The sequence below is a fragment of the chloroplast genome of Gossypium raimondii, assembly GCF_025698545.1.
Source record: "Gossypium raimondii chloroplast, complete genome".
Lineage (NCBI taxonomy): Eukaryota > Viridiplantae > Streptophyta > Magnoliopsida > Malvales > Malvaceae > Gossypium > Gossypium raimondii.
In genome coordinates, this window is record NC_016668.1 from 115,001 (window position 1) to 130,000 (window position 15,000).

Here is a 15,000-nt window from a genome sequence, read left to right on the forward strand (position 1 = left end):
GGGGGAAAGTGAGGAAGAAAGAAACATAGAAATAGAAACTATTTCCGAAGGGGGAGGGGCTAACCAGAAACAGGGGACCGAAGAAAATACTTCTTCTTACCTTTTTTCGGAGGAAGAGGTGGATCCGAGCAAAATGGACGAAACAGAAAAGCTACGAGTGACTGGAAAGAAAAAAAAAAAAAGAAAGGGCGAACTCCACTTTGTTTTTAAAGAGACATACTATAAAAATAGACCGGTTTATGAAACTTCTTATCTGGATGGGAATCAAGAAAGTTCGAAGTTAGAAATATTAAAAAAAAAAGAAGATAAATATTTATTATGGATTGAAAAACCTCTTGTGACACTTCTTTTTGATTCTAAACGATGGAATCGACCTTTGCGATATATAAAAAATGACCGGGTTGAAAATGCTATAAAAAATGAAATGTCACAATATTTTTTTTATACATGTCAAAGTGATGGAAAAGAAAAAATATCTTTTACGTATCCACCCAGTTTAGCAACTTTTGGGGAAATGATACAAAAAAAAATATATTTTTTCACACCAGAAAAATTGTTTTCTGATGAATTGTATACTGATTGGAGTTTTATCAATGAACTAAAAAGAAGAAATTTGAGTAAAGAGTTTATAAAAAGAGTCGAATCTTTAGATAAGGAATCTTTTGATCTGGGCATACTTGAAAAAAGGACTCGATTCTCTAATAATGAAACTAAAAGAGAATACTTGCCTAAACTATATGATCCTTTCTTGCATGGACCCTACCGCGGAAGAATCAAAAAATGGGGTTCTCCTTTAAGCATAAATCAAACTTATAAAAAAAAAAACACGGATCCGTTTTGTATAAATAAGATTCATGCTCTACTTCTTACTACTGATTATCACGAACTTGAACAGACACTAGATACACTCAATAGAAAATCATTAGCAACAGAAAAAGAACTCTCTTTATTGACATTGACAGAAGATGAACAGGGAAATATCGATTCCGAGGATCGAGTCAAAATTTTGAAATTTTTATTCAATATAGTTATAACTAATCCCAACAATCAAACAATTAGAAAAAAATCTATTGGAATAAAAGAAATAAGTAAAAAAGTTCCTCGATGGTCATACAAATTAATCGACGATTTAGAACAACAGGAGGGCGAAAACGAGGAAAATGTAACAGCAGAGCATGAAATTCGTTCAAGAAAATCCAAGCGCGTCGTGATTTTTACTAATAACCAGGCAAACGCCGATACTTATACTAATACCAAGGATGCTAATGATCCTGATCAAACAGACGAAGTGGCTTTGATACGCTATTCGCAACAATCGGATTTTCGGCGCGACATAATAAAAGGTTCCATGCGTGCCCAAAGGCGTAAAACAATTACTTGGGAGCTGTTTCAAGCAAATGTACATTCCCCCCTTTTTTTGGACAGAGTAGACAAACCACTCTTTTTTTCTTTTGATATTTCTGGACCGCTGAAACGAATATATCGAAATTGGATATGTAAAAACAAAGAATCAAAAATTTATGATTATACAGAAAAAAAGATCGAGAAAAAAGACGAGGCCAAAAGAGAAAAATACAAAAGAGAAGAGAAAATGAGGATAGAAATAGCAGAAGCTTGGGATAGTCTTTTACTTGCTCAAGTAATAAGGGGCTCCGTGTTAATAACCCAATCAATTCTTAGAAAATATATTATATTACCTTCACTGATAATAGTTAAAAACATTGCCCGTATGTTATTATTTCAATTTCCTGAGTGGTCTGAGGATTTAACGGATTGGAATCGAGAAATGCATGTTAAATGCACTTATAATGGTGTTCAATTATCCGAAACAGAATTTCCAAAAAACTGGTTAACAGACGGTATTCAGATAAAGATCCTATTTCCTTTTTGCCTGAAACCTTGGCACAGATTTAAACTACAACCCTCTCATAAAGATCCAATGAAAAAAAAGAAAGGTCAAAAGAATGATTTTTGCTTTTTAACAGTTTGGGGAATGGAAACTGAACTCCCTTTCGGCTCTCCTCGAAAACGGCGTTCGTTTTTTGAGCCTATTTTTAAAGAACTAAAAAAAAAAAGAAAAAAATGGAAAACGAAATGTTTTATAGCTTTAACAATTTTAAAAGAAAAAACGACATTGTTTCGAAAAGCTTCAAAAGAAACAAAAAAATGGATCACTCAAAGCATTCTATTTCTAAAGGGACTAATAAAAGAACTTTCAAAAATAAATCCAATTCCATTTTTTGGGTTGAGAGAACCATATGAATTGGGCGAAACTAAAAAGGATTCGATAATCAGTAATAAGATGATTCACAAATCATCCCTTCAAATTCAATCTATGGCGTGGACAAATTATTCATTAACAGAAAAAAAAATAAAAGATCTGACTAAGAGAACAAACACAATCAAAAATCAAATACAAAAAATTCTAATTATAAAAGAGAAGAAAAACGAATTTCTAACTCAAGAAATAAATAGTAGTTCTAACAAAATAAGTTATCAGGATAAAATAGTAGAATCAGCAAAAAAATTTTGGCAAATAGTAAAAAGAAGAAATATTCGATTAATCCGGAAATTCTATTTTTTTATAAAATTTTTCATTGAAAAGATATACATGGATATTCTTCTATATATCATTAATATTCCAAGAACCAATACCCAACTTTTTCTTGAATCAACAAAAAAAATCATTGAGAACTTCATTCACAATAATGAAGCAAATCAAGAAAGAATTAATAAAACAACTAAAAATACAACTCATTTTATTTCAACTATAAAAACCTCACTTTCTTCACTTTCTAATATTAGTATTAGAAATAAAAATGAAAAAGCTTTTTGTGACTTATCCTCCCTCTCACAAGCATATGTATTTTACAAATTATCACAAACCCAAGTTATTAGTTTTTATAAATTCAAACCTATCCTTCAATATCATGGAACATCTCTTTTTCTTAAAAATGAAATAAAAGATTATTTTGAAGAACAGGGAGTATCTCATTCCAGATTAAGACATCATTATGGGTTAAGACAGAAAATCGTTTGGCATTCTGGAATGAATGAATGGAAAAACTGGTTAAGGAGTCGTTATCAATACGATTTAGTTCAGAATAGATGGCTAAAATTAGTACCAAGACAATGGCGAAATAGAGTCAATCAACACTATCTGGCTCAAAATAAAGATTTAACAAAATGGGATTCAGATGAAAAAGAAAGATTAATTCATTACGAAAAAAAAAATGATTTTCAAGCAAACTCATTACTGACTCAAGAATATAAACTGAATCAAGAACAAAAATATAAAAAATCTAATTTAAAAAAAAACTATGGATATGATTTTTTATCATATAAATCTATTAATTATCAAGATAAGAGGGACCCGTATGCTTATGGATCACCATTCCAAGTAAATAAGAGGGAAGAGAGTTCTTATCATTACAACATGGATAAACAAAATTTTTTTGATACATTGAGGGATATCCCTATCCATAATTATCTAGGAGAAGGCGATATCCTAGATGCTATGGGGAATTTTTCGCACAGAAAGTTTTTTAATTGGAGAATTCTTCATTTTTGTCTTAGAAATAAGGTCGATATTGAGTCCTGGGTCGATACCAGTACAAAGAGTAACAAAAATATTAAGACTGTGGTTAAGAATTATCAACTAATTGATAAAATGGACCTTTTTTATTTCACAATTTATCAAGATCAAGAAAGCAACCCATCCAATAAAAAAGGAAGCCATTTTGATTGGATGGGACTGAATGAAGAAATACTAAGTCATCCTATACCGAATCTAGAACTTTGGTTCTTCCCAGAATTTGTGCTGCTATATAATGCATATAAGGTTAAACCATGGATCATACCAATAAAATTACTTCTTTTCAATTTTAATGGAAATAGGAACATTAATAAAAATATTATTGAAAATAAAAAAAGGGACTCCCTTATAGCACCAAACGAAAAACAAATTATTGGATTAGAGAATCGAAATCAAGAAGAAAAAGAACCCATAGGTGAAGGGGATCTTGTATCAGATGCACAAAAACAAGGAAATTTTAAATCCGTTCTCTCAAACCAAGAAAAAGATGTTGAAGAAGATTATGATAAATCAGACAAAAAAAAACGTAGAAAGAAAAAGCAATACAAGAGCAACACGGAAGCAGAGCTTGATTTCTTCCTAAAAAGGTATTTGCGTTTTCAATTGAGATGGGATGATTCTTTAAATCAAAGAATAATCAATAATATCAAAGTATATTGCCTCCTGCTTAGACTGATAAATCCAAACGAAATTGTTATATCCTCTATTCAACGGGGAGAAATGAATCTGGATATTTTGATGATTCAGAAGGATTTAACTCTTAGAGAACTAATGAAAAAAGGAATATTGATTATCGATCCAGTTCGTCTGTCGGTAAAAAATGATGGACAATTTATTCTATATCAAACTATAAGTATTTTGTTGGTTCATAAAAATAAACACCAAATTAATCAAAGATACCAAGAAAAAAACTATATTGATAAAAATCATTTTTATGAATTTATTGCAAGACATCAAAAAATGACTGAAAATAAAGACAAAAATCATTATGATTTGTTTGTTCCTGAAAATATTTTATCCCCTAACCACCGGCGAGAATTGCGAATTCGAATTTCTTTCAATTCAAGGGATAAAAATGGTATGCATAGAAATGCAGTATTTTTAAATAATGTAAAAAACTGTGGTCAAGTTTTGACTAAAAATAAACATCTTGGTAGTGATAAAAAGAAACTAATTAAATTAAAGTTCTTTCTTTGGCCCAATTATCGATTAGAAGATTTAGCTTGTATGAATCGATATTGGTTTAATACTAATAACGGCAGTCGTTTCAGTATGATAAGGATCCGTATGTATCCGCGTCTGAAAATTCGTTAATGGTCCATTTTAATGGTCCATTTTCCCCTATATTATGTATGTATCGTGCCGGGTATATGAAAACAAATAGATGGTCACAAGGATTGTCTTACATTTTATTCTGATACACGATACTAATTTAATGACATACATATCAATTAGATCGACAAATGAATCAACAAAATCCTCTTATTTGAACTCTCAAATTTTCTCTTTTGTAGAAATCTCTCACTCTTTTGTATCCCTATACGAATCAAATCGAAACCCGGATTGATTAATTTTATTTGAAAAAAAAATGATAAAGTTCATAACGAACTTAAAATCATCGTGTATATCAAAATGACTGGTATTATTATTACTGATCAGTAAAATTCACATTCAAAAAAAGGGGGAAATTTTTTGGTTTTATGGTAAAAAATTCATTCATCTCAGTTATTTTTCAAGAAAAAAAAGAAGAAAACAGGGGGTCTGTTGAATTTCAAATAGTTAGTTTCACCAATAAGATACGAAGACTTACTTCACATTTGGAATTGCACAAAAAAGACTATTTATCTCAGAGAGGTCTACGTAAAATTCTAGGAAAACGTCAACGACTGCTATCTTATTTATCAAAGACAAATAAAATACGTTATAAAGAATTAATTGGTGAGTTGGATATTCGGGAATCAAAAAATCGTTAATTTGCAAATTTTGAATTAGTCGATTTATTAGATTTTCATTTTGATGTACTTGTTTTCGTTTTCAACAATTCATGTAAGAATGAATCGAGGAAAAACTTATGAATCTATCAGCTACAGAAAAAGACCTTATGATAGTCAATATGGGGCCTCACCACCCATCAATGCATGGTGTTCTTCGTCTCATCGTTACTCTAGATGGTGAAGATGTTGTTGACTGTGAACCAATATTAGGTTATTTACACAGAGGAATGGAAAAAATTGCGGAAAACCGAACAATTATACAATATTTGCCGTATGTAACGCGTTGGGATTATTTAGCCACTATGTTCACGGAAGCAATAACCGTAAATGGACCAGAACAGTTGGGGAATATTCAAGTCCCTAAAAGGGCCAGCTATATCAGAGTAATTATGTTGGAGTTGAGTCGTATAGCTTCTCATCTATTATGGCTTGGACCTTTTATGGCAGATATTGGTGCACAGACCCCCTTTTTCTATATTTTCAGAGAAAGAGAATTAGTATATGATCTATTCGAAGCTGCCACCGGTATGAGAATGATGCATAATTATTTTCGTATCGGAGGAGTGGCGGCCGATCTACCTTACGGCTGGATAGATAAATGTTTGGATTTCTGTGATTATTTTTTAACAGGAATTGTTGAATATCAAAAACTTATTACGCGAAATCCTATTTTTTTAGAACGAGTTGAAGGGATAGGCGTTATTGGTGGAGAAGAAGCAATAAATTGGGGTTTATCCGGCCCAATGCTACGAGCATCTGGAATCAAATGGGATCTTCGGAAAGTTGATCATTATGAGTGTTACGACGAATTTGATTGGGAAATCCAGTGGCAAAAAGAAGGAGATTCATTAGCTCGTTATTTAGTCCGAATCAGTGAAATGACGGAATCTATAAAAATAATTCAACAGGCCCTGGAAGGAATTCCGGGTGGTCCCTATGAGAATTTAGAAATCCGATGCTTTGATCGAGAAAGGGATCCAGAATGGAATGATTTTGAATATCGATTCATTAGTAAAAAACCTTCTCCCACATTTGAATTACCGAGACAAGAACTTTATGCGAGAATGGAAGCCCCAAAGGGAGAATTAGGAATTTTTCTGATAGGGGATCAAAGCGGTTTTCCTTGGAGATGGAAAATTCGCCCGCCGGGTTTTATCAATTTGCAAATTCTTCCTCAGTTAGTTAAAAGAATGAAATTGGCTGATATTATGACGATACTAGGTAGCATAGATATCATTATGGGAGAAGTGGATCGTTGAAATGATAATTTATACGACAGAAGTAGAAGATATCAATTCCTTTTACACATTGGAATCTTTAAAAGAGGTCTATGGGATCATATGGATGTTGGTCCCTATTTTGACTCTTGTTTTGGGAATCACAATAGGTGTACTAGTAATTGTATGGTTAGAAAGAGAAATATCTGCAGCAATACAACAACGTATTGGGCCTGAATACGCCGGTCCTTTGGGCATTCTTCAAGCGCTAGCAGATGGAACAAAACTGCTTTTCAAAGAAAATATTCTTCCATCTAGAGGCAATACTCGTTTATTTAGTATTGGACCGGCTATAGCAGTCATATCAATTTTACTAAGTTTTTCAGTAATTCCTTTTAGCTCTCGCCTTATTTTAGCCGATCTCAATATCGGTATTTTTTTATGGATTGCCATTTCAAGTATTGCTCCCGTTGGACTTCTTATGTCAGGATACGGATCAAATAATAAATATTCCTTTTTAGGTGGTCTGCGAGCTGCTGCTCAATCGATTAGTTATGAAATACCATTAACTCTATGTGTTTTATCAATATCTCTACGTGCGATTCGTTGAAATAGAAACTTTTATTTTACCTATTCCTTTCGTTCTAGAAAATAAGTTGAGTTGATAAACTAAATTAGATAGTTATATATGAGTGAAAGAAAGCAGCTTATAAATTCGCAGTAAATTAAACAAAAAAATGGAATCTCATTTCCTATGTACAAGAGGTAAGTGGAAGAAAACGTAAGCGGAAGAAGTCTTTACCCCAAGACGGGTTGATTAGTCAATCTAGCTTGAAGCGGGCTCAAAAGATCAACCGTATAGAGTTTTCGCTATCCTTTGTATGGATTCCCATACATGTATTGCTAAACAAACGGGGGATTGAACAAAAAACGAGTGGATGGTTAGGAACACCAAAATACATAAAGGATTGGTAATGGAGATTATGTAAATTATATAAAAAGAGACTTCTGGATAACATAAAAAGAATACTAATTGGGGCTTTAAATTCGTAGAAATGACTAGGCAGTACTCCCCATGATTCCGGTCCAGAGTATCCTCCTATCTGCCGATTAAAGTAATGACTATCAGGAACGAAATAATCCTTTACTATTTTTTAGTTTAAGCCCCATTCGTGATTTTATCAGATCCGAAAGCAGAATAGGAACGAAAAAGAAACAATAAAGAATAAAAAAGAAATCTTTTTTTTTTCTTTCTTTCATAGATATAGAGAGATCTAATCCGTGTCATGATTTATGAGCTAATGGAATGTTTCATTTTTTTCGTAATAGAAAACAATGGGTTGAAATATCTATTGATATTCTACAAGAAGTATTTTATTGAAGGCTTAAGTTATTACTCAACTTGAAATTATGAACGGGCGAGATCAATTCAGAAGCATTTATTTTTTATTCTTCAGAATATAGCAGACAGAATTCCATTGGTATAATTTTGGACCTTCCAATCTATTTTTTCTCTATCTATTCTACAACCATACGAAGATAAATAATACTGATTCGGTCCTAAAATTTATTTGTGACCCACGAGGAGCCGTATGAGGTGAAAATCTCATGTACGGTTTTGGACTAGCGATGTAAACAGTGATGGTATCATCGACTATAATTATCTAACAGTTCAAGTACAGTTGATATAGTTGAGGCGCAATCAAAATATGGTTTTTGGGGATGGAATTTGTGGCGTCAGCCAATAGGGTTTATCGTTTTTCTAATTTCTTCTCTAGCAGAATGTGAGAGATTACCTTTTGATTTACCAGAAGCGGAGGAAGAATTAGTAGCAGGGTATCAAACCGAATATTCAGGTATCAAATTTGGTTTATTTTACGTTGCTTCCTATCTAAATCTATTACTTTCTTCGTTATTTGTAACAGTTCTTTACTTGGGGGGTTGGAATATTTCCATTCCGTATGTATTCGTCCCTGAGCTATTTGAAATAAATAAAATAAATGGAATCATTGGAACGACAATTGGTATCTTTATTACATTAGCTAAAACTTATTTGTTTTTGTTTATTTCTATCGCAACACGATGGACTTTACCTAGGTTAAGAATGGACCAATTATTAAATCTCGGGTGGAAATTTCTTTTACCCATTTCTCTGGGTAATCTATTATTAACAACTTCTTTCCAACTTCTTTCACTGTAAAGAAAAAAAGAATATGAGATTCATGACTTGGTTCAAACAAGAGAAAGAAACAAACATAAAATTATTCATAGATATTCACGATATGTTCCCTATGGTAACCGGGTTCATGAATTATGGCCACCAAACAGTCCGAGCAGCAAGGTACATTGGTCAAGGTTTCATGATTACCTTATCCCACGCAAATCGTTTACCCGTAACTATTCAATATCCTTATGAAAAATTAATCACATCAGAGCGTTTCCGCGGACGAATCCATTTTGAATTTGATAAATGCATTGCTTGTGAAGTATGTGTTCGTGTATGCCCTATAGATCTACCCGTTGTTGATTGGAAATTTGAAACGGATATTCGAAAAAAACGATTGCTTAATTACAGTATTGATTTCGGAATTTGTATATTTTGTGGTAACTGCGTTGAGTATTGTCCAACAAATTGCTTATCAATGACTGAAGAATATGAACTTTCTACTTACGACCGTCACGAATTGAATTATAATCAAATTGCTTTGGGCCGTTTACCAATGTCAGTAATTGACGATTATACAATTCGAACAATTTTGAATTCAATTCAAAGAAAAACTCAGTAAGTAAACCTCCTGTTCTATTAAAGTAAAGAGAAATTTCCCATTCATTCTTTTAAGGTTCCGTTTTGGTTTAAGTTAAAAGACTGGTTGGTTTGAATTAAAAAAAGAATGAGGCCTTTGGTCAATAAATAAAAATTCAATTACAAATTAACTGGTTGATAAGAATTTCGGATTCCTTTTTATTGAAAATAAAACTATATTAATATATTCGTAATTATTTCGAAATATATAGTTTCAAAAAACAAAATACCCTTTTCTTTTGAACAAACAAAAAAGAATCAAAAACGAAACTGTCCAATAATTGTGCTTAGAGCAATTCACGCCTAATAGATTAGGATTTTATTCAATTAGGAACGTATCATAAAAAAAAATTCCTGGTCGGGTCAATAAGATCATGAAAAGCATTTCGATTTATTTATCTCTTATTTTACACAGAATGGATTTGCCTGGACCAATACACGATTTTCTTTTAGTTTTTCTGGGATCGGGTCTTATATTAGGAGGCCTGGGAGTGGTATTACTTACCAATCCAATTTATTCTGCCTTTTCATTGGGATTGGTTCTTGTTTGTATATCCTTATTTTATATTCTCTCAAATTCTCATTTTGTAGCTGCTGCCCAGCTCCTTATTTATGTGGGAGCCATAAATGTTTTAATCCTATTTGCTGTGATGTTCATGAATGGTTCAGAATATTATAAAGATTTTAATCTGTGGACCATTGGGAATGGCCTTACTTCGTTGGTTTGTACAAGTATTCTTGTTTCGCTAATTACTACTATATTAGATACATCATGGTACGGGATTATTTGGACTACAAGATCAAATCAAATTATAGAACAAGATTTGATAAGTAATAGTCAACAAATTGGAATTCATTTAGCAACCGATTTTTTTCTTCCATTTGAATTCATTTCAATAATTCTTTTAGTTGCTTTGATAGGTGCAATTGCTGTGGCTCGTCAGTAATAAATCTTTCTAACTAGGAATAGCAAGCAATCAAAATGAAACCTTTTTCTGTTTTTTCTGTCTTATCGCATCCATTTTCTTTGAATTCTATTTGAATATTGCTCGTGTATAAAATAGAAATTCGTTTATTCGATATATTTCCAATAGATTCTTTTTTTTTGTTATACTCTAGTCAATCAAATCTGTTGAATTATTGTTCATATTAATAATGAATCGAAATTGATAAGGAGTTGGTCAATGATGCTCGAACATATACTTGTTTTGAGTGCCTATTTATTTTCTATCGGTATTTATGGATTGATCACGAGTCGAAATATGGTTAGGGCTCTTATGTGTCTTGAACTTATACTGAATGCGGTTAATATAAATTTTGTAACATTTTCTGATTTTTTTGATAGTCGGCAATTAAAAGGAAATATTTTCTCAATTTTTGTTATAGCTATTGCAGCCGCTGAAGCAGCTATTGGATCAGCTATTGTGTCCTCGATTTATCGTAACAGAAAATCAACGCGTATCAATCAATCAACTTTGTTGAATAAGTAATATTAATAATATTAAATTATAAGATTCACCAATTTGAATTAGCATGTACAATATGTTGGAATCTACATCATGTTTTCGAAAACGTAAGAAATCAAAGTATCTTGGTCCTTTCTTATGAGTTGATCCCGAAGGAAATTGATTAGAAAATTTCTGGTAAATCGTTGATTCATCTGGTGTTTAACTATATTTATTTACAAGTTTACTAGATTGAAATTTTATGATGTTCAAAAATTTATCGATCCCATGTCCCATTCAGTAAAAATTTATGATACATGTATTGGGTGTACTCAATGTGTCCGAGCCTGCCCCACCGATGTGTTAGAAATGATACCTTGGGATGGATGTAAAGCTAAGCAAATTGCTTCCGCTCCAAGAACAGAAGATTGTGTTGGTTGTAAGAGATGTGAATCCGCTTGTCCAACGGATTTCTTGAGCGTTCGAGTTTATTTATGGCATGAAACAACTCGAAGTATGGGTCTAGCTTATTGATACGGTCCAGAAAACCCTAGTTGAATACATTTTGAATCCATTTGATTTTTTTTACTGAAAAAACCCGTGCTCAAAAAAAACCTTTTTGAGCACGGGTTTTTCTGGTCCAAGTGTATCTTGTCTTTACCACGAATTATTTTCCTTGGTTAACAATAATTGTATTTTTACCAATATCTGCAGGTTCTTTACTTTTCTTTCTTCCTCATAAAGGAAATAAGCTAATGAAGTGGTATACAATATGTATATGCATTTTCGAACTCCTTCTAACAACCTATGCATTTTGTTATCATTTCCGATTGGACGATCCATTAATCCAGCTGGCGGAAGATTATAAATGGATCAATTTTTTTGATTTTTACTGGAGATTGGGAATAGATGGACTTTCTATAGGGCCCATTTTACTGACAGGATTTATCACCACTTTAGCGACTTTGGCGGCTTGGCCAGTTACTCGAGATTCGCGATTATTTCATTTCCTGATGCTAGCAATGTACAGTGGTCAAATAGGATCATTTTCTTCTCGAGACCTTTTACTTTTTTTCATCATGTGGGAGTTCGAATTAATTCCCGTTTATCTACTTCTATCCATGTGGGGGGGAAAGAAACGTCTGTACTCGGCTACAAAATTTATTTTGTACACTGCAGGGGGTTCCGTTTTTCTATTAATAGGAGTTTTGGGTCTCGGTTTATACGGTTCTAATGAACCAACATTAAATTTTGAAACATTAGCTAATCAATCATATCCTGTCGCACTGGAAATAATATTCTATATTGGATTTCTTATTGCTTTTGCTGTCAAATCGCCGATTATACCCTTACATACGTGGTTACCGGATACCCACGGGGAGGCCCATTACAGTACTTGTATGCTTCTAGCCGGAATTTTATTAAAAATGGGAGCATATGGATTAGTTCGGATCAATATGGAATTATTACCCCATGCGCATTCCATATTTTCTCCCTGGTTGATAATAGTGGGTACAATGCAAATAATTTATGCAGCTTCAACATCTCTTGGTCAACGGAATTTAAAAAAAAGAATAGCCTATTCTTCCGTATCTCATATGGGTTTCATAATTATAGGAATTGGTTCGATAACTGATACGGGACTCAACGGAGCTATTTTACAAATAATATCTCATGGCTTTATCGGTGCTGCACTTTTTTTCTTGGCAGGAACGAGTTATGATAGAATGCGTCTTGTTTATCTCGACGAAATGGGCGGAATGGCCGTTTCGATTCCCAAAATATTTACGATGTTCAGTATCTTATCCATGGCTTCTCTTGCATTACCGGGCATGAGTGGTTTTGTTGCAGAATTGATAGTCTTTTTTGGAATAATTACCAGCCAAAAATATTTTTTAATGCCAAAAATACTAATTACTTTCGTAATGGCAATTGGAATGATATTAACTCCTATTTATTCATTATCTATGTCACGTCAAATGTTCTATGGATACAAGCTATTTAATGCTCCAAGTTCTTATTTTTTTGATTCTGGACCACGAGAGTTATTTGTTTCGATCTCTATCTTTCTACCAGTACTAGGTATTGGTATTTATCCGGATTTCGTCCTCTCATTATCAGGTGAGAAGGTCGAAACTATTCTATATAATTATTTTTATAGATAGTTTTCATGAATAAAAAAAATAAAAAAGGAATCCTATGGTTTTTAAAATTGGTCGTTGTACAATGAAAAAGAAAAAAAAGAAGTCTTTTTTCTTCTCTTAAGTTTAAGTTAAGTAAAAAAGGTAAAAGCATTAAATTGAATTTTAATCAGACATCTTTGGCTTTTGTTAGAACCTTTTGAATCGCTCCACTACTTGATTCAAAAGGTTCTTGACAGCTTACAATAAGTTTTCTTATACTTATATATAATATATACGCCGTCCTGTGTTAGTATTTGTTAGGCCTAGCCTCTTTATTCAATTCAATTAGATGTTAATTTAATGTAAATGAACCATAACTATGTAAACCTATTCCTAATAGATTGACCCCAAAATAGCATATCCAAATTATAAGAAATCCCATAGAAGCCACAAGTGCGGAATTTACACCTTCCAAATTTGTATTTGTTCGGGTATGGAAATAAATCGCGAATACGGTCCAAGTAATAAACGCCCAAGTTTCCTTTGGATCCCAATTCCAATATGATCCCCACGCCTCATTAGCCCATACGGCTCCCGAAAGAATTCCTATGGTTAAAAAGATAAACCCGAGACTAATAATACGATAACTCCAACGATCCAATTGTTGAGTCAATTGATATCTGTAATAATTTTTAGAAGAAAGAAAATAAGTGTTTAGTAAAACATTGCTTCTTTCATTCATGTATTGGATTTTCCCAAACGAAAATGCAAAATTATTGTTTTCACCAATAATCTTTATGGCCTTTCGAAATGTAATGACTAGAAGAGCTACTGATAATAATGATCCACATAAAAGAGCTGCATAGCCTAATACCATCATACTTACGTGCATCATTAACCACTGGGATTGGAGAGCAGGTGCTAATATTGCGGATTGATGCATTTTGGTTAAAAGACCCGAAGTTGCAAAGCCTTGGGTAAAAATAGCACTTGGTGCGGTTATTGCACTTAAATTATTTTTGCGCTTTTTAAATTTAAAATAGGAAACCATATGAATAAGGGAGAAACCCCATGAAAGAAAGATTAATGATTCATATAAATCACTTAATGGGAAATGTCCTGAATAAATCCAACGAGTGACTAATAATCCTGTTATACAGAAAAAGGTGACTATCATGCCCTTTTCTGATGAATCATATAGTCCTACGACTTCATCTACTAATAAGAATAAGGTTAAAAAATGAATTGTAATTACAATTGAAACGACTGAAAAAGATATATGAGTTAATATATGCTCTAAAGTTGAAAAAATCATAAAAATTATGAAAAAAGCCTGGGTTTCTCGATTTTATGGAATGGAAATCAGGAATGAAATTCATTTTCATTATAGGACTTATTCTATCTCTTTTAGAAGATACTATGCCGCCACTCGGACTCGAACCGAGATGCTCTAGCACTGCTTCCTAAGAGCAGCGTGTCTACCGATTTCACCATAGCGGCTTGCTCGAAATCATAATAACCCATTTTTTAGTCAATCGTCGAGATTGAAGGTGAAGGGGTCAATTCAATGTAAAATGTCAAATTTGTTAGGAAGCATTTAATTTTTATTGATAAATAACAACTCGTTGAAATAGCAATTTGAAGGTTCAAAAGGAATCTTTAGTATTTATTGTATCATTTTATTTATTTAATTATCCTTTCTATTTAATTAGGTCGTCAATAGAGATTTTTTAGTTTGTGTTTTCCTAAAAGAGAACTCCTTTATTGTAACTAAACTAACTAGTTGTAACTTCAATTCATAGATAAAATTCAACAAAACAAAA

The 15,000-nt window shown here is 32.5% G+C and overlaps 10 protein-coding genes and 1 non-coding gene; 9 read left to right on the forward strand and 2 right to left on the reverse strand. All coding sequences in view use genetic code 11, as the record gives it.

The window, feature by feature from the left end:
- ycf1 (hypothetical chloroplast RF1) overlaps window positions 1–4,909 on the forward strand; it is a 5,685-nt gene extending 776 nt beyond the window's left edge. The window contains exon 1 of the mRNA in view: window positions 1–4,909. This exon is cut by the window's left edge and continues 776 nt beyond it. Within this exon, the coding sequence (YP_005087738.1) occupies window positions 1–4,909 (4,909 nt within the window).
- A 386-nt stretch (window positions 4,910–5,295) lies between these two features.
- Window positions 5,296–5,568, forward strand: rps15 (ribosomal protein S15). Its single transcript has one exon. It carries the CDS (start codon window positions 5,296–5,298, stop codon window positions 5,566–5,568), a length of 273 nt encoding a protein of 90 aa, YP_005087739.1.
- Window positions 5,569–5,666: 98 nt separating this feature from the next.
- ndhH (NADH dehydrogenase subunit 7) lies at window positions 5,667–6,848 on the forward strand. Its single transcript has one exon. It carries the CDS (start codon window positions 5,667–5,669, stop codon window positions 6,846–6,848), a length of 1,182 nt encoding a protein of 393 aa, YP_005087740.1.
- Window position 6,849: 1 nt separating this feature from the next.
- Window positions 6,850–9,006, forward strand: ndhA (NADH dehydrogenase subunit 1). One transcript has 2 exons: window positions 6,850–7,401; window positions 8,467–9,006. Exons 1-2 carry the CDS (start codon window positions 6,850–6,852, stop codon window positions 9,004–9,006), a joined length of 1,092 nt encoding a protein of 363 aa, YP_005087741.1.
- Window positions 9,007–9,088: 82 nt separating this feature from the next.
- ndhI (NADH dehydrogenase subunit I) lies at window positions 9,089–9,592 on the forward strand. Its single transcript has one exon. It carries the CDS (start codon window positions 9,089–9,091, stop codon window positions 9,590–9,592), a length of 504 nt encoding a protein of 167 aa, YP_005087742.1.
- Window positions 9,593–10,025: 433 nt separating this feature from the next.
- On the forward strand, window positions 10,026–10,556 carry ndhG (NADH dehydrogenase subunit 6). The gene has a single exon. The coding sequence runs from the start codon at window positions 10,026–10,028 to the stop codon at window positions 10,554–10,556; it is 531 nt and encodes a 176-aa protein (YP_005087743.1).
- A 237-nt stretch (window positions 10,557–10,793) lies between these two features.
- On the forward strand, window positions 10,794–11,099 carry ndhE (NADH dehydrogenase subunit 4L). Its single transcript has one exon. It carries the CDS (start codon window positions 10,794–10,796, stop codon window positions 11,097–11,099), a length of 306 nt encoding a protein of 101 aa, YP_005087744.1.
- A 243-nt stretch (window positions 11,100–11,342) lies between these two features.
- On the forward strand, window positions 11,343–11,588 carry psaC (photosystem I subunit VII). The gene has a single exon. It carries the CDS (start codon window positions 11,343–11,345, stop codon window positions 11,586–11,588), a length of 246 nt encoding a protein of 81 aa, YP_005087745.1.
- Window positions 11,589–11,716: 128 nt separating this feature from the next.
- Window positions 11,717–13,219, forward strand: ndhD (NADH dehydrogenase subunit 4). Its single transcript is given in 1 exon segment — window positions 11,717–13,219. A coding segment is annotated over 1 exon segment (1,503 nt).
- A 310-nt stretch (window positions 13,220–13,529) lies between these two features.
- ccsA (cytochrome c biogenesis protein') lies at window positions 13,530–14,492 on the reverse strand. Its single transcript has one exon. The coding sequence runs from the start codon at window positions 14,490–14,492 to the stop codon at window positions 13,530–13,532; it is 963 nt and encodes a 320-aa protein (YP_005087747.1).
- Window positions 14,493–14,597: 105 nt separating this feature from the next.
- Window positions 14,598–14,677, reverse strand: trnL-UAG. The gene has a single exon. It is a non-coding gene; the product is annotated as a tRNA-Leu (tRNA).
- Window positions 14,678–15,000: the final 323 nt, after the last annotated feature.